Here is a 23,347-nt window from a genome sequence, read left to right as displayed (position 1 = left end):
ATGCAAGAATCGCGCTTTCACTTTGCAGTCCGTCACCCATACTTCCGCTCCTGGTTTGAGGACTGGCAGTGGAAGAGCCCTATGACGAATATTGAAGTACCTACGCTGCCGCTGTCGGATGGTTAAATTGCGATCTCTGAACTTTTTCAGGCTCACCTTCTGGGGCAGAAGGCTCTTGGGAGGGACAGGAACTGTTGTGCCTAGCCGCCTGCCCATTGCCGTCTCAGCTTGCCAGCCTCGAGTGGCGCTGGTCCTGTCGTTTGTGTTCTCCTTCTGTCCTGGTCTATTGCACCTTACTCTTTACACATTCAAGCATGAACCAACTAGCCCAAGCAAGACTTTTACCTGTATAAGGAAGTTCTCACATTCTTCGAAAGTAAAGTGGAATCCCGATAGTGTGTTCCCCAATGTTGCGACGTCCCATGTTTTACAACAAATTAGTTCAGTCACGGAGAACTACCCATAGAGACAGTGCATTGAAAACCTCAATTATGCGACCCAAGATTGCGCACGTCCCATCTTATACCATGACCTGCACGAAATAGTGAGCCCAATGGTGGACGCGTGAGAAGTGGTGCAAGCTTCCAGCAGCTCCCTCGCATCCCCGTTTTCGGGAAGGGGAGAGCACCCCTTCGCACGTGGAAAACTCCGACTTGTTTCGGCCACTTACTTCGACATGTCCATTTCCAATTGTTGCAACAGCAAAACTATCTACAAAAGTTATCACCTGAGAATACTGCCGTAGCACATATGGAAAGCATGAAAGCATTTGCATGAAAGATTGAACCACTTAGCCACTGGAAGGCACACAGATCGTATGAATACATGTGTTCATGTGCACAGTTTAGAGCTTTGTATGCGTACCGACACATGACTGCTCATGCCTCTGTCGTTAGGTTTCCATTTTCGCGCGGTTTATTATGTATACCGAGACTGCTGGCTGCCACCTGGGATGAGGGCGATGCCACAGATGCTTTTGTGCTTGTGCCTATGTTTGTGCATGTGCTGCAAAGCATCAACAACATCCATTCATTTGTCTGTGCTGGCGACGCCAGCACAGAGGAGGTCACGTAGGAGGTGAGGTCACCAAGGAGGTGACCTCCTTGCGGACATTGCTGTGCTTGGAAGACAGCTCTTGCTGTGTGGCGCAAAGGAATTCTTCAAGAATTCACCGATTTTTTAAAAGTCTGTAAATGAGAAAAGATTCTAGAATGCTGGTGGGCATGTGTCACGTTACATGGTATGTCAAATCTCTCAATAAAATGTGATTGAGAGATACAATGCAGTATTTTTTTTGCACTAACTCTTTTGACAGTGTTGGTTTGCGAATCCTGCAGAGTATTAGCCTATAGCTTAAATTGAAGCTCCTCGCAACCGTTTCACGCGACACCATTTATTATAGACAGATTTTGTAGGTTGGATTATGTGATGTTATTGTGTGGTCCCGAGAAAGTCATACGAACTGAGTTCCTTGGTAGTCATTTTGCATTCAGTATGAGACATCACTGTTTTAGTTGATTATGTGCATATCAACTTTCTTGCTTATGCACTTATTCTTTCCTTTAGGTGGAATCGTCCCAGACCATGATACGCATTGTCGGGCTATCAGCAACACTGCCCAACTATGAAGACGTGGCCCACTTTTTGCGTGTGAACCCCCGGCAAGGGCTGTTCTACTTTGACAACAGATTTCGGCCTGTTCCACTGGGTCAGACTTTTGTTGGTGTGAAAGCAACATCACCTTTACAGCAACTCACTGACATGGATGAAGTCTGCTTTGAGAAGGTCTACTCTGTTGTCCAGAAGGGCTACCAGGCAAGTACAGTCTAGGGTGAGCGCAGACAGTGCATTAAACAAAGGTGACTACCCCAGCTCTTTTGAGGTACAGTTAAACCTAGATATAACGAACTTCAATATAGTGATATCCTCTATATAATGAAGTATTTAACTTTTCATAACCTCTTGTCGATAAAACACCATGTATTTAGAACCTCGATATTATGAATTGTGTTTGTATGTGATTGCAATATAACAAGATTTCACTTCTGCCAAAGAGGAATGCCAAGACAATAAATGGAAATATCTGCTTACGCAGATGGTCAAATGATTGAATTACAAGCTGCTGCTTGCAAACGCACCTCTTAAATCGCATGCCGCGCGACAGGAGCAACCGCAGAAGTGGAGCCGCATCATGTTCCATGTAAAGTCTGAGTGTGATAAGATCCTATCGTGCACTGTGTGCTTTGGGTGTGTGTGAAAGTGTGCGAGGGTGAGAGAAGAAAGATGGTGGCTTCATGAGTGCCGCCTTCCCGTGCAAGCAAAGGGAAAGAGGGGAGGGAGCGAGCTCGGTGTTGCGATCAAGCTTGCGTGGGAGGGCAGGGATGCGGAGGGGGTGGGGGGTAAGTTGGTGCGCGTCTCGGCTGTGGCTGCACATGGCTGTAAGCGCGGCTGAGCGCATACGCAGCCACGTGCCCTGCTTTAGAGGTAATTTGCTGCATGTGCAAAGAGTGGGCGACTTCAGACAGTGTGGCTCAATGTAAGCTGTTGTAGTACACTACTACGTGCCACAATGGTCCGGTCACAAAAGACGACGACAACATGCCCAGCGTGCTGACCGTGTGCGAGCAGTGGAATCGACAGAATCAGGCTTCCGCCTCATTGAGCAGGCTCGGCTAAAATATAATTTGTGGACGCCAGTCACCAGCATCTGTCTGGTTTCTTTTCACCCACAAATTGGTGACTCCGGACTTAGCGTCATCGCTCTCAGCTCCGGGTACCTCAGCTGCTTCGCTGGGCCTACCGCCATAATGAGCTTGAGCCCCGCTGTCCTTGCAGTTGGCCTTCTATCCAGTCAGCCATGGTACTGCCGTCAGCACCACTACCCCGTTATCCCAAGGTCTGTACTCTCAAGCTCTCAGAGTTCTGGTCGTTGGACTCGGAACTTTTCTTCATTACCATCGAATACTTGTTCCGTCACCACCGCTTCAGTTCGCAGTTGACCATGTTCGACCACGTCATTGGAGCGCATCCACCTAGTACTGCTGCGATTGTTTGTGATGTTCTATGCTCCCCGCCTGATGACTGCCCCCTATGACCACCTTAAGGCAATCCTCATCCAGCACACCATTCAAACGGAGCAGCATCGATTACAGCAACTTCTTACATTGGAGGAGCTTGGCGATCGCAAGCCTACCGACCTGTTGCATTGCATGCAAGCCTTGGCTGGAGACCTGGCTTCTTCAACTAACAGCACACTTCTCCGGGAACTTTTCTTGCAGCTCCTTCCACTGCAGGGGTGCTTGATCCTGACCATGTCTTCATTCTCAACATTGGAATCTCTGGCTGTTGTATTTCGGCAGAAGCTGCAGAGGAACCACGAAGGCAATCATGGCCACAACGGAACTAGCCCCTCTTTATTCAGAGGCATGTATATATACAGGTGACAACACTGGCGCCACTGGTGGTGTGTAAGGGCAAACAGAAACTGAAACTGATATACTACATACTCCTCTCCTTACAAGAACAAGGTAACTAATAATTAGTTGATTGGTATTGTTATACAGGTATACAGTATTTACAATTACAAATATCTTGTGGCGATGCGTGACTCTCACGCGTCCTCTGATATGTGGTTTTCTCCCACGGCTCGCGTGGCCTGGCGCCTGCGGCGGTCGGAGTGGTTGAGGCGCAGTACGAGAGATGGCGCGAGTGTTGCGCTGCTAACGCCGCCGACAGGCGGGGGTTACTGGGGCGCCGAAAGACAAGGTGCTTCCTCTTTGGTTCGAGACAGCAAGCAGTACGGACGTGCCGTGCCGCGCGTGCGCCGATCCATGCTTCTGCGAGACCGTCTCGCGTGGCCGCCTTGGAACGCGCCACCGTTCGCGTGACCGTACCTGCGAACGACCAAGCGTTGGGATCCAGCATGGGGCGAACATATTCGCTCGCTATCCGGTCGCGGTGAGTCGGACTTCTACATTTGTCACGCGCCCATCGGCATGTTTTGGGGATAGCAACTCGGCTAGCAGGCATTGATCTATGAAAGATGCAATAAATGCCCTTGTGATTGTTTGCACTACTGTGTTGTCGTTCCTTTGTCCCAAGAGCATGGGTGTGAGAACCCCACAATCTTCAACCATACATGGCATGTTCTCATCGCTATGATACTGTATGGAATAACTATACAGCATGGCCTAAGACAAGCAACGAAAAAAAAACAAAAACAACAAATAATTGCTTGCAGAGACACGCTACCATCTGCACACAGTTCATGCAGCACTCAGGTTCTCCGACACTGCACCCGTCTGCACCTGGCACACAAGCTACATGTGGTCCCGGTATCGATCTGGAGGCCTTCTGTTCCTCGGTGGTTGGACCCGACGTTGAAGCACACGGTCATCCGGCACAGCTGGCGCTGGAGCTCGTATCGTGGGTGTAACTGGTGAGGCCTCGGGTCGAGCTGTTGAGGCGTAATCGTTGGGTTGCTGAGATGCCGATGATGGAGCCACAAGCTCGGAAATGGCATTATGCTGCAGATTCCATGTGGCTGAAGTTGCAGGTACCCTGGATAGCTTCCAGGTTCCAGGTTCGTCCATCATCAGCCGAAACGTTGATGGACCTTGCTGATGGATTACCTTCCTTGGGTGGCTAAACGCAAGGTCTCCCTTAACCAATAATCCAGGTTTTCTAACGTAATCACCAACAGATACTGTTGTCTTCTTCGCGGCCCTGCGATGTTCTGTGTACTCGTTGCTGTAGTCTTGCTTGCTCTTAATTTGTTGGTGCAGACTATGATATTCGGAAACAGGATCGCTGAAGAAAGATGGTGACGGGTGACCCACAACATCAAGGCATGTTCTCGGTCGCCGTCCGTGTAGGAGAACAGACGGTGCAACTCCCGTACGGGCATGTGGCGTGCAGCGATATATGCCCAAATACTCGGTTACTGCTTGGCAAAGCTGACACTGTTCCAGCATAGCAACCTACACAAAATTCTAGAAGACCCGGTTAAACCGCTCAACAAGTCCGTTCGCTTGGAGGTAGTAAACAGAAGAGTGCACAAGGCGGATCGATCTTTGAGGAACTCAATGAACTCCCTAGATGAGAACTGGGGTCCATTGTCTCAGACCACCATGTCCGGATAGCCTTCACGGGAGAACATGTGAAGCAAAATGTTTATGACAGTGCAGGGCGATACTTCACTACAGAATTGAACATCTGGTCATTTGGAAAAATAGTCGATGAGCGTAATGGCATATATACAGTCATGTGGGGCTCTCTTTATAGGGCCGACGATGTCAACAGCAAGCTTCTGCCATGGACGCTCTGGCAGGGGTACTGCCTGCAAGGAGGTAGCAGCAGTCTTGGTACTTTTGTCAGCCATCTGGCATATGCTGCAGTTCTGGATGGAAAGCTCCCCTTGCCTGTCCATGCGTGGCCACCAGAACCATTCTCGTAACCGAGCTTTTGTTCGAACTATACCAGGGTGAGCTTCATGGGCAGCAGCGATTACCTGCGGTGTGAGAGACAAGGGAACAATGATTCGTTCGCCCTGCAGGATCAGGTTGTCAGCGACGGACAATTCTTCACATACCAAGAACAAAGGCTGAAGTTCGCCCGAGAGCGTCTTATGTGCAGGCCAAGATGTGGCGACATAGATCTTGACTTGTTCTAACATGCAGTCTTCACAAAGGACCTGTTGAAACTGCTCTGGCGAGGCACGGTAACTCAATAAAGGACACAACTTCATCAAACAAGACATTTTCCTGCGGAGACGGAACTGGAAGGCGGGAAAGGGCATCCGTCACCTGGTTTTCAGACCCCTTTCGATACTCTACTGTATAATTGTAGCGAAGCAGCCGTTCCAACCAGCGTGCAATGCGAAGGGGGTGATGCCCAGTGCCTTGAGAAGAGAGCAGCGAGACCAAAGCTTGGTGGTCTGTGCACAACGTGATATGCCGTCCCCACAAGTACGTATGCCAATGTTCACAAGCCCAAAAACACGCCAGCGCTTCACGCTCTCCAACTCCGTATTTCTTCTCTGCAGGTGACAGTGTGCGTGAAGCAAATGCAACAGTTCGCAACATGTGGCCATCAACCTGCTGCAGAACAGCGCCCAGTTCGCAGTCGGACGCATCAGTGAACACTACATCTGGAAGGGACGCATCAAACATGTACAGAACTTTGCTGGAAGAGAGCAGAAACTTCACCTGGGCGAAACTGGCATCTACAGCATCATTCCATATGAATGGCTGGTTCTTCAGTAGAAGAGCTCGCATTGGCTCTACTGCGTCAGCAAGCCTGGGAACGAACTTGGCATAATACTCGATCAGTCCAAGGAAAGAGCGCAGACTAGTACTATCAGTGGGCGCCAAGGTATTTATAATGGAAACAGTTTTCTCTGGCAAAGCAGAGATGCATTGCGGTGTGATCCTGTGTCCCAAGAAGGAAAGTTCCTGTACGCCAAATACGCACTTGTCATTCAACTTGAGCCCTGCTTCCTTAATTCCCCCCAGTGAAAGATATCGCCGCAGCACGCGCATGTGGTAACGATCTTTATGCGAGTCCATAAACAAGAATGGCACCGCGAGTGGCGCTGCTGCGCCGCTATGAGAGCGCCGCATGCAGGGCAAAATTCAACTAGCGGGTGGACGCGATTTGTGGACGCGACCTACTTTTGCCATTTCTGTGCAATGGTAGCAAGGAATAGGTCACAAACATTAAGCTTAGGGCAAATTGAACATTCGATAACGTTAATTACTTCCGTTTTGCTTCTGAGTGATATGTATCGTTACAGAAGTACCGCTTTGTGGGAGGCATTATACCATATTTTACGTGATGCTTTCTTCATGGGGCATTTCGTTAGCAACCTTGAAATATATATACTGTGACACACTGATGAAGAAGATGTTTCCACCTTGTTCGGAAGAAGACGACGCTCTGGACTGCACGCATGGTCTACCATCTTGTCAGCTGCTACAATTACTGTAAATATCCTGTAAATATACGTCTGACTGCTTTTAACCCCGTAACAATATTTTTTCATTCTTGAAATGCTTGCGGCCAATGGATAACTTGTGCATGTAATTTGAGGGGGGATTTAATGTTTTTTCATGAAGAAACACAGCATGACTGACTTTACAATATAAAAATTTTTAGTTACTCTAATTATAGTGACTCATCATAAAATGCTCAGAGTCATTCTACCACCTTGATTTGCTTTCAGTGGAGTCTCAAGCACCACCTATGTTTCATACATGTATCGACACACTCGACAGTTTGTCATGATTTCTGACTAAAGGGGATATTCGAAAACTTTTGTTTTTGCATGCATCTTCTTTTTATTCGTATTTGAGACTGTTCGACTCGATTTGCAATGAGTTTTAAATTTTTTTTTTTCAAATATATTTTATTCGCTGTGAATTTTACTTACACCTCCCTTCTTATTTCTTCTTGAATAAAATAAATGCTACTCCTTCCTATTCAAACTCAATATAAGTCATTTTCTTTGTTTTTTTAGCATGCTTACTAGAGAGTGACAGCATCGGGTGACATGGTGTCAGCCTGTCTTGATGCAAAACGAAATTCTGTGTCGCTCAGTTAATTTTGCAAAGGCACTCAGGGAAAAGCTGAAAAACTCAGGGAATTTGGAAATGTCAACTTGTTAGACACCCTGTTAACCCTTAAAGGGTCAGAGGCGTAAATATACGGCATGCGAACAAGTGTCAGATGGTCGATGCCTTATATTTACAATGCTCTCTGTATGTTTGAAGAATGCACCAATTTTTCAGCTCTCTGCTTCCCAGCAAGTACTGCCACTGTGTGTGGATACAAGCATTTTTTTTTTTCACTCCATAGTCGCTTTGTTTGAATTCCATGCCTTGTTTACGCCTGCATTTCGGCAACCGCAGGTGCAAGGCACTTTTCATTTGTCGCGCTTGAAAACGCTGTTGTCTGTTAGGTTTCTAACCTCTCTGAGTGTCACCGCTACATGCTTGCTCGTTTATTGCTCACAGGGGTGCAATTACATCTGCTCCCAGGTGTGTGCTGGTATATACAAACAATGCTGCCATGCCTGCGTTTCTTTTTTCGAGATTCGCAAGAAGTGATTGCGCCTTGTTGACGATAGGACAAAGGATTGCTGCAAGTTTCTGACTCCTTTGGTTTTTCTGACGAATGCACAACCATCAAGTTTTATTGCGGGCGCTCACATACACTGTTGGATTAGGCTATGGACGGGCGCGCCGGTCGCTCTTCTGCAAGTGAGTCTAGTGGCGATTCCTCCGATGCGAACTACTATCAAAGTGCCGAATCAGAATATCTCCATTCCAGTGTATCTACTTCCTTATTCATATTCTAAGTATTTATGCGAGCCCATCTGTATTCATAAGCAATGCATGTTTACCTGAGGAAAACATTTCTCTCACTTTATGGTCACTGAAAAAATTCCGATAAATTTTTTTTCGATATAGATCACTCTTAAGATTTTAAATCTGTAAAAAAAAACAATCAACCATAGGAGGGTCGCATGTTGTGTAAGAGATTTATCCTCAAAGAATTAGAAGTTGTGGGGTCTCAAGTGTGCTCTTGGAAGGATTGATAACAGAGCAAAGGAAACAAATCAAAGGTGCCGTAAGGAAGAAGAAATGCGCCGTGCAGAGCTCCGCATCCAGATCACCAGCGCTACTGAAGTGGGGCTTGGGCTAGACGCTGTTCCTGGTGTGATTGGCTAAGCCTACGCTGTTGCGTCTTCCTGTCGGCGTCCTTCGTGTCGTCCACAGCCGTGTCGGACTTTGCCACAATTGGTGGAGGTTTGCTGGGTCTCCTGTAATCCTGGAATTGCACAGCTGGACTCTCCCTGCCATCATGACCACTGAAAGCACCACGAGCTTACCACCACCTGCTCCCCAGTCCTCCGTATGCCCCGGCACACTGCGTCAGCGGAACCCTCTCATCTTCAGCGGCACTGACGACCATGACGTTAATGACTGGCTCTCATCATACGAATGCATCAGTCTGAACAACAAATGGGATGACATCACGAAATTGACCACCGTCCCTTTTTACCTCACCGGAATTGCCCACTTGTGGTTTCGGAACCACGAAAGCGAAGTCCCGAGCTGGACGGTGTTCAAGACAAAGTTCAGTGAGGTCTTTGGTTGCCCTGCTGTTCAAAAGCTTCGTACTGAACAGTGTCTGCAGTAGCACTCTCAGCAGCCTGGTGAGACCTTTACCACCTACATCAAAGATGTCATCGATCTCTGTAAACGCGTCGATGCATTCATGACTGAGGGCAATAAAATCAAGCATATAATGAAGGGTATCGTCAAGGACGCTTTTCAGATGCTCATTTCAAAGAGCCCCTCTACTGTTGCCCAAGTTATTGAACTGTGCCAAAGCTATGACGAGCTCCGCCGTCAATGCCTCCGCACCCGCCATCTTGTTCCCCATCAGGAATCGTTGCCCAGCTTGACCTTTCCTTTTCAAGATTCTACCCTCCTCTCGAAGATCAAGGCTTTCGTCCGAGAAGAAGTTGCTCGCCAGCTCTCCCTCATCTCCAACCCGCCGGAGTCAGGTTCATCCCTTAGTCCGACCCTACAACACGTTATAGAAGAACAAGTATCCGAGGTCCTTTTTCTGGAACGGGCGCCTCAACTCACTGCCCCCATTGTCTTACGCTGATGCCGTCGCATGACCCCAACCACCGCAATTCCAGGCTCTGCCTCCGGTGCCCAGCCCTGTTTTTACCTCCACACCGCCACGACTTCCAGTTCATCGAGTATTAATCCCTGGCACACAGTGGACAATCGGCCCATCTGCTATTTGTGCGGTATTCTCGGACACGTTGCACGCATGTGCCACCGCCGTCCTCTTCATCCACGTGATGACCCACGCACAGCCGCATACGACCATCGTACGCTCAAGACTGCGACTTACCCCTTCCGCCCAAGCCTTCACCCAGTTTCTGACCGCCATTCTCCTCCTCGTCGTCGCTCGCCTTCCCCAATGCGTCAACGTCCCTCTATCACTGACACAAAAAACTAAGTGGCGCAGTTCCCGAAGCAAGAACTGCGTCATCGCCGCAATGCTCAAGCCCTCTTCTTTCACCGCCCAACGTTATTGATGTCGCTGTTGAAGGTGTCTCTGCGCTTGCCCTCATTGACACAGGTGCCGTCATATCTGTGATTGCCGAAAAATTATGCCGTTCAATACGAAAAGTCACGACGCCTTTCTTCGATCCTTTACTCCGCCCAGCCACAACACAGAACATCTAGCCGGTGGCTGCGTGCACCGCCAGACTTGAAATTCAAGGAGTGCTATACACAGTCGAGTTCGACGTTCTTTCTTACTGTTCCCACGATATTATTTTAGGTTGGAATTTCCTCTCCCATCACCAAGCTGTCATTGATTGCTCCCGTGCTGAAGTCGCCTTCTCTTTGCTTGGCAATGCCATATCTGATGACGTTTCGCTTTCCTGCACTAAGTTGTCCCTTACTGACGACATCCAAATACCTCTGCACGCATCCGTTCTGGCATCTGTATCCTGTTCCGTTGCCTTCGACTCTACCGTACTCTTCACACCTTCCACTGCTTTCGTTCATCGCCATCTATGACCACTCCCTGTGCCGCTTGGCCTTCAAGCTGGTGCGACTCACCTTTCTGTATACAACCACTTCCCATTCGCGATTACGTTGTTTCGCGGTGAATAATTGGCATTGTGGAGCCTTACGACATCATTACCACGTTGGAACTTCCTATTGTATCGTCAGAGGTCAACACCCTCTACTGTAGTCCCGTAACAACTACATCGCCTGAAGACGTTTTTCAGCCACGTCATCGACAACACCCTAAACCCCCAAGCAACGCCATGACCTTCTCCATCTCCTTGAGAAATTTATTGCGCATTCTTTACAATAAGTAAGTTAGGCAAATTACAGCAAATGGAACATGCTGATCAGCGCAGATGAATTGAGAAAGTCCGACTCACATTGCAAGGATATCTAGCATGTGTTTTCTCCGGTCAAAACACCAACATTTAAGTAATTTACGTGTGCAGTTAAGGGCACAGAGGCACGTTCGAACAGTGACGTTCGTCCATCCCGTTGTCACACTCTGAAGCCTTTTGCAGGATGATCCCGCAAAGCATGCTGGGGCAGACAGCCATCCGTGTGCAGTGCCAACTTCAAGCCAAAGAGAAGGTGGCTAGTTCCTTTTGTGCCCGAGTATCCTCTCCGTCAGGTGCTGTGAGCAATACAACACCCCTTCCATCTTTCATACAACTGCGCAACTACCAATTTTTCTCGCAGCACATGCTATGTGTGGAAGTCGGATTCCAGAAGATGCGAGAGCCATGCAAGGAAAACAACATCGGGGGGCGAGAGAGAGAGTCGAGCGGTCACAAAATCAGCTGTATATGCAAAACACACACACACACGCACGCACGCACACACACACACACACACACACACACACACACACACACACACACACACACACCACTGCTTCCTGTGGTGCTAACATCAGCAAAGCCAGGTAAAGCTAGGTAAAGCCACACATAAAGCTAATTAATAGTTTGAATAAGCAGAAAACCTTGTTCAAATGAAGTGGCTTCAAAGTGCTTTGAAAACATTGTAGGCCAATGTGTTTTAATTAACTGAAATGATTAAAAATTCACTGTGTTATGTGGTAGATGCACAACAAATGGAGCTCTCCTTTCATTCAAGGTATGCCTTGTTGCTTAGCAGTGGCACCTGTTTTTGTCCTTTAGTTATGTGTATTCAGTGTGCTTCGTGCTCAAATTCAGGAGCCCATTTCTGCAAATTCTGTTAGGTTAAAAGTTGTGCAAGGCAAGCAAGTAGTGTGTTCATGTTGTCCCTTTCAGGTCATGGTGTTTGTTCACTCTCGAAACTCTACTGTGAAGACTGCCCGGACTCTCAGAGACATGGCCCAGCAGCAAGGAAAGCTTCCTAAGTTCCAAGTCCAGCAAAGTTCTCAGTATGTGGGGGCAGAGAAGCAAGTGAGTGGATCATGTGACACACTAGTGCAGCTTAACAGAGGGCTTTTGCTTTGCCACAACAAAAAAACCAATATTATGTTACACTTCTATTAGATAAGCAAATGTTGTAGTCTCATTTTCCCACATAATTTCATAGGGCATCTAAGCTGTATACGAAACCCATAATGGCTTTGTGCTGCCTTAAGGCGAATTCTGGCTTTCTAGAATTTTTGTTCTTTTAGATTTCAGCAGAACTCATTTGCTTATTCTTAGCTTCAGCATCTTGCATGACTGCACACACAAGTGGCTGTAACTTGCTTTTTTGAGAGAATTTTTAGAAAGGTGTCATGTACTGCTGCTGCTATGTGCCATTCGGTAAAAAGAAGCACCCATGTGATATCAGTGCTGCATACCATATTAACAGCACTAAAAAGATGGAATGAAGGGTGCTAGTACTGTGTACATCCTGTATTATGTACCGTCTCTGTGGAACTAAGAATGTGTTCTACAATTGTATTTAGATATGTTTAATTGGAGAACCATGGGTGGTCTAAATTATTTATCTTTCTCACCTGCCATGGTGGCTTAGCAGCTATGGTGTTGCACTGCTAAGCACGAGGTCACGGGATTAAATCCTGGCCACTGCGGCCGCGTTTTGATGGGGGCGAAATGCAAAAATTCCCGTGTTCTGTGCATTAGGGCACACTAAAGATCCCCCGGTGGTCAAAATTAATCTGGAGTCTCCCGCTACGGCTTGCCTCATAATCAAATCTCAGTTTTGTCATGTAAAACCCCAGAATTCAATTCAATTCAAATTATTTATCTGGAGCACTTGAGGCTTCTGCATACTTAAATGCTTTCTACTGTCTCTGTTTCAGATGGGCAACTCTCGGAATAGCGCCTTGAGGGACCTATTTCCCTATGGCTTTTCTGTACACCATGCAGGCATGCTGCGTAGTGATCGAAACCTTGTTGAAAAGCTATTCAGTGAAGGCCTCATTAATGTCCTTGTGTGCACCTCTACACTTGCTTGGGGTGTAAACCTGCCTGCTCACGCTGTTGTCATCAAGGCAAGTTCATTTTGATGGCTTTTTGTGCAGCTTTGGAATCTGACCAGCATTTCTTCAGCTAAACTGTCAGATTCTTCCTCTCGCATACAATTAAGGCCAAACTACGCGTATGCATGCCGGCGCTCGAAAGCTCGCACCGGCGTGCATATGCATGCGCGCCTAAGCGTGCACAGCTGGTGCAGGGCAAATTGTATGCGTTGAAGCACAGCATGAGCACGGATATCTGGTCCACACAGATCAGATATCGAGCTCTGGGTGCCTCGCATTTCTGCATGCCTGGCTATGCAGCTACGGCAGGGTACAATCAACGCTCAGTGGGGCAGATTTTTGTCATGTGAGAATGTGCTTTTTCTTTACTTTTTGCGCTTATCTGATGGTTTTAAATGTTTTCTTAAATTGCATTTATTAATATTTCGGCATATTGAAGCGCTGTAAATAACAAAGTACGACACGGTGTCAGTCAAAGTGCCTACCAATTAGCCAAGTGCTTTTGTAGATGTAAATTGCCATTCCTTGCGAGGTGCAGCATACGCTAGGCGCACTGGCGAGAGCTTTCATATGCTGGCCCGAGTACATGCAGTTTGGCCTTTACTGGCCTGCACGTTGTGCAGCACAATCTATTATGTGCACAAGGTATTTGAGAACGCAGCTCCTGTGGGACATAAACAGAAGTGCTCACATTCTTCTCGTATACACGCACAACATCATCTTCATCAGTCTTGCTCACATACTTAACAAGGTTACATTCAGCTGAGCATAGAGTTCCCCATTCCTATCTCCTTAGCCAGTGACCACAGCGGTGTACATATTGTCACTTCCGTGGTGCACGTGATGCACTGTCCATGCTTTCCTCTGTTGTGCCGATTAGCCTTACAATAACCCACCTGCTGTAAAGATAGGAAAGCCCTGGAAAGTAAGACTTTTTGTGCAATAAAAGGTTACCATAAAATGCAGGTCCACTATTAAACTGAGAACCGTATTGACATTGTTACGGCGCAACCAGGAGTGGCGCCAGTCAGAAGAAGACGATTTGACATGTAGAGGTGGAATCGGTCTCAACAACCATCTTGTTTATGCATCGTTTTCTCTCTCATAAATATTGTAAATACAGTTAAACCTGGATATAACGAAATTGACAAATGCTTGAAAATTTTCGTTACGAAGAGGTTTTCGTTATATGCAATTGCAACATTAAAATCCAAAACAGAAAAGCACAAACAAACAAAGGGGGAACTGGAGGTACTCGCTTGAAACGCAGTTATTTAGCTCCAAAAGACTGTGTTATTTTACTCTGTTGCTTGTTTGTGAGAGACGGCAACACTGAACGCTCGTAAGACATCAAGGTATACAGTTCTGTTCCATCATTGTCTAGCAAGCCTGCGACACGGCGCAAAATGTCAATGGTGTCCAGCACTTCCGTCACGGAAGGCAAAGCACATGATGAATTGACCTCCGAAGATCCGTTGTCGTCACTGTGATATCTGATACTTTCCACCAGCACCTCATTAGAGATCTCTTCCGTAGTGACGGTGTAGGGTTTGGAGGACGATCCCACCGCTGCCACCATTTGTAAGGGTTGAAGGTCGTAGAGAGGAACTTGGGAGGAACTAGGAGTACAGGGTTTATTTACAGTATTTACATTTTAAACAAGAGATACATCGACAGTCTAGCGTGACTCCCAAATGGAGCACGCAAAACGAAGCATACAACATACGAGCACAAAGCTCTAAACAGACTCAGCACACTGCTGGTCGAGCACGATGATGAGCACGCAGCTCACAAGAATGGTGACGAGCACACACTAGCAGCCGATAACAGCTGCTTATAAACACTCCATTGGTCCCTAGTTCCCTAGGTGAGGGAAACGGCAGTTCACCGCCGATTTGCAGCGTCAAACGTCAACACAGTCGACCCGCCGGTTGCCCATTATCTTGAGTCTTAAAAGGCGCATTGGTTCTTCGAACTCACCCCCGCAGCGTGGCCGCCGGTTGTCCATCGTCCTCCGCCTCTAAATTCCAGAGCTGCCTTTCTCCTGTAGTCGCCACGAGTGTCAGCAGACTGCGGCCAATCCTGGGGCCCGTGGCAAACGTACTGCAAAGCACCCTTTTGTTAGGGAAGCTCTTTTTGCTGTAGAGAGAGACCATGAAGACCCGGCAAATCAGCCAACAATACGTTGGGCGCCAAACGTGGCCCGCCCTGCTGCCGTCACCGATTCCCTTAACGAGGCGCATGGTGGATTAACGCTGCTGTAGTCTCCAGTTCTCCGAAGGATGTTCATGGTCGGTTAGCACTGTCGTCCTCGCTGGTTCTCTGAAGGGCGCCTCCACCCACCACGGATCGATCAAAGCACGTGCAGCAGGCTGAGATAGCTTTGCAGAGCAGTACCCCTGCAGGCCGATCCTAACAACAGCGCAATCGTCCGCATACAAAAAAATCACAAAGCTGCACGTCGTCCGGGGCTGCTCCATTCATACACACTGAAACCCAAGCTTTGGCGACATCTGGAGGGCCTGAAAGCTCTTCTTCTCCACTGTCAGTTTCTGCATTATCATCATCATCAGCATCAGCCTGTTTTATGTCCACTGCAGGACGAAGGCCTCTCCCCAATATCTCCAATTACCCCTGTCCCGTGCCAACCGACTCCAACCAGCACCCGCAAATTTCCTAATTTCGTCGCACCACATAGTCTTCTGTCGTCCTCTACTGCGCTTCCTTTCTCTCGGTACCCATTCTGTCACCCTGATGGTCCAACGGTTATCTACTCTACTCATTACATGACCTGCCCAGTGCCATTTCTTTCTCTTCATACCAATTAGAATGTCGTCTATACCTGTTTGCTCTATGATCCAAAACGTTCTCTTTCGGTTTCTTAAAGTTATGCCTAGCATTCTTCGTTCCATCGCTCTTTCCGCAGTCCTTAACTTGTTCTCAAGTTTCTTTGTGAGTCTCCAAGTCTCTGCCCCATATGTCATCACCGGTAATGTGCACTGATTATACACCTTCCTTTTAAATGATTACGGTAAGCTTCCAGTCAGGAGCTCACGATGTCTACCGTATGCGATCCAACCCATTTTTATTCTTCTGTGAATTTCCTTCTCATGGTCAGGGTTCCATGTGATCAGTTGACCTAGGAAAACATACTCCTTCACAGACTGCAGAGGCTCACTGGTGATCCTGAATTCTTGTTTCCTTGCCCAGTTATTCATCATTATCTTTGTCTTCTGTATCTCAATCTTCAGCCCGACTCTTACACTCTCTCTGTCAAGTACCTCAATCGCTTGTTGTAACTCGTCCGCAATGTTGCTGAATAGAAGAATGTCATCGGCAAATGGAAGGTTGCTGAGGTATTTGCCATTGATCCTAACTCCTAAACCTTCCCAGTTTCATTGCTTGAAAATTTCTTCCAAGCACGCAGTGAATAGCATTGGAGAGATTGTGTCTCCTTGCGTCCGACTCCTTTCTTTATAACTATCTGCCTACTTTTCTTGTGTACAATTAAGGTGGCTGTGGAATCTCTGTAGATATTCTTCAAGGTATTTACGTATGCAGTATGTACTCCTTGTTTACGCAGTGCCTCTATGACTGCTGGTATCTCTACTCAATCAAATGCTTTTTCGTAATCTCTGAAAGCCATATAGAGCGGCTTATTGTACTCTGTCCATTTCTCGATTACCTGATTAATGACATGGATGTGATCTATTGTAAGGTATCTTTTCCTGAAGCCCGCCTCTTCCCTTGGTTGACTAAAGTCGTGTGTTGCCCTTATCCTACTGGAGATTATTTCGGTAAATATTTTGTGTAATACTGGGAGCAAGCTAATAGGCCTATAATTTTTCAGTCCTTTAATGTCTCCATTTTTGTGGATTAGTATAATGTTTGCATCCTTCCAGTTTTCTGGGACCATTGCAGTCGATAGACACTTCGTATAGAGAGCCAGCAGTTTTCCAAACATTATGTCTCCTCCATCTTAGATTAAATTGACTGTTATTCCACCTTCTCCTGCCGCTTTTCCTTGTTTCATGTCTTGCAAGGCTCTTCTCACCTCATCTCTAGTTATAGAGGGAGTTTCTGTATCCTGTTCATTAACATTTCAAATGGAGTTCTCTTGAGTCCTCTGGGTACTGTACAGGCCAGTATAGAATTCTTCCACTGCATTTATTATACCTTCGAGATTGCTGATGATATTACCCTGCTTATCTTTCAGTGCATTCATCTTGGTTTGTCCTATGCCAAGTTCCTTCTCACTGATTTCAGGCTGTGTTCATTTCTTACGGCTTCCTCAGTCTTTCTCACATTATAATTTTCAAATATCACTTATTTTCGCCTTCTTGATCAGTTTTGACAGTTCCGCAAATTCTATCCTATCTCTTGAGTTGGGCACTTTCATTCTTTGTCGTTTCTTTATTAGGTCCTTTGTTATTTAGGAGAGCTTGCCTAGTGGCGTCCTTGGTGCCTTGTCTCCCACTTTAGTTGCTGCCTCTGAAGTCAGCCTCGTTACGGTTTCATTCATTAGCTCTATGTCATCGTCATCATCTCTGTGTTCTAATGGTGCAAATTTGTTTGCAAGTACCAGCCTAAATTTGTCTGCTTTTACCCTTACTGCCTCTAAGTTGACCTGTTTCTCCTCTACCAATTTTACTCTTTCTCTTTTCAAATTGAGGTGAATCCTAGCCCTCGCTAATTGATGATCACTGCACTTTACCCTACCTATCACTTCTACATCCTGCACTATGCTGGGATCGGCAGAAAGTATGAAATCAATTTCATTCCTTCTTTCACCAGTAGGCCTTCTCTCGGTCCACTTTCTATTGCTACGCTTCCTGTAAAAGGTGTTCATTATTCTCAGCTTATTCCTTTTTGCGAATTCTACCAGCACCTCTCCTCTAGCGTTCCTAGAATCGACGCCGTAGTTGCCAATTTTCACCCGCCTGCTTTTTCCCCACTTTTGCATTGAAGTCACCCATTTTGCAGTCCGCAGCCTGAACATCTCTTGTGATTCGGGCCTTGCTGAAGCAGTTCACAATAGTGTCTGCACTTCTTTGCCTCCAGGATGCTTCAAGCATCTCAACTGCTTGAAAAATGTCCACTTTTGTATCCCGCTGAAGACAAATGTTCAGAAGCAGCCTTTCGATTAATCTATGGTAGTAGGAACGCTTGACAATCTTAATAATTCCTCTGTCAAGGTGCTCATTGAGTGACATACAGTTCGCGGGTAAAAACTGCAGTTCAATGTTACACAGCTCGAGGCTTTCAACATAGTGCACTGTACAGTTGTCTACGAATAGACAAATTCTGCAGCCTTGTTTCTTGATATCTTTGTCGAACTCTCTCAACCAGTCACTAAATAAGCCCCGTGTCATCCATGCTTTCACATTTGCCATGTATTGCACTGGAATTCTGCGTGTCCCTTTAAAGCATCTGGGTCGGGTGCTTTTGCCGATAACCAGTGGGACTTGCTTGTCGCTTCCGTCCGAATTTACGCAGAGCAAAACAGTAAAGCGATGTTTACTCTGCTTGCCACCGTGGCAGACGTCTCCTTTAAGCGTTAGGCTGCGGTTTGGGAGCAACTCAAGAAAAGGGGCTGTCTTGTCAGCGTTGTATGTATCACACACGTCATAATGCTCCGAAATGCCTGGTAGCTTGTGCTCAATCCAAGAAGTGGCATCATCGCTGTCCACAGAGGAGGACTCACCGCTAATTACTTTGCCGACGATTCCATACCTGCTTTTGAAGCTTTGAAGCCACCCGTTACTGGCTTTTAAATCATTGCAGCCCAAGATACAAGCGTGATCCCTTGCTTTTTGCTTCAAAACAGCGCTGCTGATGGGAAAATTTAGTGCTCTCATGTCCATGAACCAAGTAAACACCGCTTTGTCGACCTTGATGTATGTTGATGGCTTCAGCTTCTTTTTCTTGCAGTCGGTACCTGACTCTACTGCACTCTACTGACTCTTCGCCGTGCTCTCTCATGGGTTGCAGAATCAAGCGTCTTTCCCTTCTTTATTTTGATCACTATCATCAAGAATCACGTTGCCGGCTGGCTCAAGGGACGCAGGGGGTGCCTCAATGTGCATGTAGACACACGCAGACAAGCGTCCTCCTTCCCTACTCTCTGCACCAATGGCACTCTGCAAAAGCCCCCCTGTCACTGGGACTACTATGTGCACACCAAGTGCAATGACACCTCTTGACACTCCGTCATTGGCGAGCCAACTGCAGGAGATGCATGCGGCTGCTGCTCCCACTAAAATAACAAAATTTGGGGCAAGATCCACTAGATGGTTGGTGAAGGGAATTCGTTACTTCCAGAGTGTCTCCTGCCGCCACTTCGTCACATAGAGGTCACAAATACATGTGCTTCTATAGAGTGACAGGGGGGAATAGAAAAACTTCGGAATATCGAGGAATTCATCATATGGAGGTTCATTATAGGCAGGTTTAACTGTACATTTTTATGTGACTTCTGCAATGTAACAATATTCAGTGCTACATAACATCAATAATTCTTTATATTCAAAGGGAAAATAGAGCTTGATTCTCGTCGCATGAGAGTTACGCAAAGCCTTGCGTCTACACGAGGCACGAGTGGCTGGTACGCTCCGGCACGGGCTAGCGTTCTGAAAGGAGATTAAAAAGAATGCTACGCTTAGAGATCGAGTCTCGGTTTTTCCTCTCCTGCGAGAGCCCAAGACTTTACCGGACTACGTGGCCGCTCGTTGCCACAGTTTGGTGACCGCGGACGTGGTACTGTCATACGCTCCTGTGGTAGATACGACCATGGACCAGACCAACGCTACGAGAGCTCAAGGACCGAACCCTTCCGAGGAACGCGGTGAGCCCTCCTGTTCGGCCATCGTTGTCCGCCTCCCACAGTACTGGGACCAGCATCCTTCGGCGTGGTTTCTTCAGGCCGAATCGCAATTTCAAGTCGCTGGTATTCGCTCTCAACTCTCAAAGTTTCATTATGCTGTTGCAGCTCTCTCGCCCGCCGCCATTGACGAAGTAGCATATTTGTTGAACTCCCCATTGTCTGCTGCCGCCTATGATGATCTAAAGGCAGCCCTGCTACAGCGCACAGCAGCTTCACAGCGTTCTCGCATCCTGCAGCTTCTGTCCGCCGGAAAGGTGTTGACTCTCGCCCCGCGAGAGTCGACACCTTTTCTACATCTTCGAGTTTACCACAACATTCCGCCTCATCAAGGGCACCGACAACGTTCCAGCCGACATTCTGAGTCGCGTCAATGCTGTTTCTACATTGACATCGGAACCTTTCATCATCGAGGTCGACTTACTTGCCAATCAACACTATGACGACACTGAACTTCGTACACTCTGAAATTCGTCAACGTCCCTGAAATTTGTGGGGGTTCCACTCTGCGTGCCTGTAGGTGAGCTCCGGATCTAGCCCCACGCAGTCGTCGCTTTGTGTTACTCCCCAACCCGTAGCACGGGAATCACGGCTATGTCGGGTTCGAACAAATAAGGCAACCAGCGGCGTCAACTGTAAGAACGTTTATTGCTACCGGCAATAAAGAACACTGGCAGAGGGACGTCCTCTCTGTAATAGTAATAAATAGGCTGGCCTCTTTGCCCGGGATAGTCAGGCAAACGTGGTCACACACGGGTTGCGGCAGGTACTCCAGTCCAGCAGGTTAGGGGTCCGGCCTCGGAGAGAGAGGGTCTCTCCTGGTCGCGCTGTTTTGTACCTTTTTACCTGGGCGAGGGGAATGTTCTCCTCACCCGTCAGCTACCTGCCCGCGAGTCGGGGAGGAATGGTGCGCGCGCGTCGCGAGAGCGAGGGAGAATCGGGAGAGGGCGCAGTGCGCCTCTCCCGTGTCGTTGCCGGCTCTCGACGCGACAACAGATGGGCGCGTGTGCTCCCAACAAATTGGAGGATGTCGTTGTGACCCCAGATGGTACGTCCATCGTCTGCGACACTTCTACTCACACACCTAGACCATACATTCTGGCATCCCTTTGCCGACGTCTATTCGAAACCACGTACAACCTGTCGCATCCTGGCATACTCGCGACACGGAAGCTTCTTTCTAGTCGTTTCGTTTGGCCTCGGCTAAACGCGCAAGTTTGTGATTGGATTCGCTGCTGTTTGTCATGTCAACGCTCTAAGATCCAGTGTCACCCCATTGCACCTGCCAAGTCTTCCACCGGATGCTCCTTTTGACACCCTACACCTGGTCCTCGTCAGCCCTCTCCCACCTGCGAAAGGTTACTGCTACATACTGACATGCATCGGCCACTATACACGGTGGCCAGAAGCTACACCTATATCTGACATTTCAGTGTCCACTGTTGCAGCAGCTTTCATGTCTACATGGATGGCACGGTTCGGCGGCCCATCCACAATAGTCACCGATCGCGGTCGGCAGTTTGACTCAGTACTCTTCAACAAACTAATCAAACAACTCAGAACGACACGTTTTCGCACGACTACTTACCACCTGCAGTCCAATGGATCAGTTGAACGTTTTCACCGGCATCTCAAGGCCTCCATTATGGCGCATGAATTGCCAGAGCAGTGGGTTCTACATTTGCCTCTCCTCTTGGCATCAGAGCTGCACTCAAGAGCGACCTAAGTTGCTCCTGTGCTGAGCTAGTCTACGGCATTCACCTACGCCTTCTGTGCGATTTTTTTGTCGTCACCACCAAAACACCTATGCCGTCAGCTGGCAACTACGTTGCCGAACTGCAAGCTTTCTTCAGCTAGATACGCCCCGTGCCTACACGTTCACAAGAAGCAAGGTCTCCGTACGTTTCTCCCACACTCACCTCTGCTACCCACGTTTTTGTGCGTAACTATGCCGTGCGGAAGCCTTTGCAGCCACAGTACTCCGGCCATATGGTATTCTCGAGCGTCGTCCGACAACTTTTGTCGTGAATGTCAACTGTCGATCAGACACAGTTGCTCTGGAACTTCTCAAACCCGCGTATATCAAAGCACCCGCGCCATCGGCTCCACCAATATGTGACGCAACCTTGCTGCATCCTTCGACGCCGCCTCCGTACGTGACACCCAAGACCAATGCCAAGACGCGCCGCGTCACATGGACTTTCCATCGTTCGTTGAATTTTCCTCCTCTCAGGGGCTGAGCTCTCTGTAGCGGCAGCAGCATCGGCGTTGGATGAGAGTTATGCAGATGCTCGCGTCTACACGAGGCACGAGCGGCTGGCATGCTCCGGCATGGGCTAGCGTTCCGAAAGGAGATTAAAAAAAATGCTACGCTAAGAGATTGAGGGTCGGTTTTTCCTCTCCTGCAAGAGCCCGAGACTTTACCGGTGTACGTGGTCGCTCGCCGCCACCATTCTATTTGACATACTATTGATAAAGGATGTTATCCAAACCTCTGTAGATAAAGAATGAGGAAAACATCAAAATTCGACTTGGGAGATGTGACTGTTCTTATATACGGTGTTTATTTCACATATTTCTTAACGGATGGCTGTACTTTTGGAGGATTGTGAGTGCCCGGCGGCTCCATGCTCGCATGCGTGGGGCTGCACACCGACCACCGTGATGTCGTGGGTGCCGGCTCTAAGCAGCAGCAGCATGCATTGTTGCAACAAAGCATTGAATTTGTTTCAATATTGTTCGCGTTTAAGTTTCGGAACACTGTACAGAAACAGGGTGACAATTTGAAATTGTTGACAATATTCTCTCGCCGATACAGGCAGTCGACCATTGTGCAATAGTGAGTGTACGCACAGATAACCTGCGGCATCCGTTTGACGTCTGCTACAGTCCACCTTCTACTTGTACCAGCACTTTGGTGCATCCATTGTGGGTGCAATATGAAGCTTTTACGTAACGTTACGCAGAAGTTTCATAACCAGATGGAAATTATTGAAGGACCCTACTACTACGATGCCATAGTGCTCTCTCGCTGACATATCGCAGCTCTTCAGCAAAGTAAGCCTCATCTGGTAGTCACTGCCCTCAAAGCGTTTGGAGCACAGAAAGCCCTGCTTTGACGATACCCATGTTGGCTGCGATGGGTGCGCAGTGCTAATCCATATCCTTCGAAGATTTGGCTCTGCCGTAAAGGTATGACATGACTTGTCTCGCCCAACGATACTTTTCTCACACCCCTTGCGTGCGGCAGCATAGAGACATTCTACTGCGTTTTGCCAGGTGCTTCACTGATCACATTACAAACTAGCAAACAACACAGACAACAATTTTGAAGGCTTGGACACAATTTCCGCTTGTGCAAAAAGTATGCGGCGGCGAGCGATTGCGCAGTTGAGAGGTCGTTTGCGGCCGTTTGGC

The 23,347-nt window shown here is 47.7% G+C and overlaps 1 protein-coding gene across 2 annotated transcripts in view; it reads left to right on the top strand.

Annotated features, from left to right (window-relative positions):
- The window catches only part of LOC126521606 (activating signal cointegrator 1 complex subunit 3-like), a 414,950-nt gene that overhangs the window by 132,878 nt on the left and 258,725 nt on the right, over window positions 1-23,347 (top strand). For both annotated transcript variants that reach the window (XM_055065750.2, XM_055065751.2), the window contains 3 exons: window positions 1,567-1,815; window positions 11,879-12,013; window positions 12,871-13,062. In XM_055065750.2, coding sequence (XP_054921725.1) covers window positions 1,567-1,815; window positions 11,879-12,013; window positions 12,871-13,062 — 576 coding nt within the window. The remainder of the gene's footprint in view (window positions 1-1,566; window positions 1,816-11,878; window positions 12,014-12,870; window positions 13,063-23,347) is intronic.

Source organism: Dermacentor andersoni, chromosome 6, assembly GCF_023375885.2.
Source record: "Dermacentor andersoni chromosome 6, qqDerAnde1_hic_scaffold, whole genome shotgun sequence".
Taxonomy (NCBI): domain Eukaryota; kingdom Metazoa; phylum Arthropoda; class Arachnida; order Ixodida; family Ixodidae; genus Dermacentor; species Dermacentor andersoni.
This window is presented reverse-complemented; position numbering and strand designations above follow the sequence as displayed.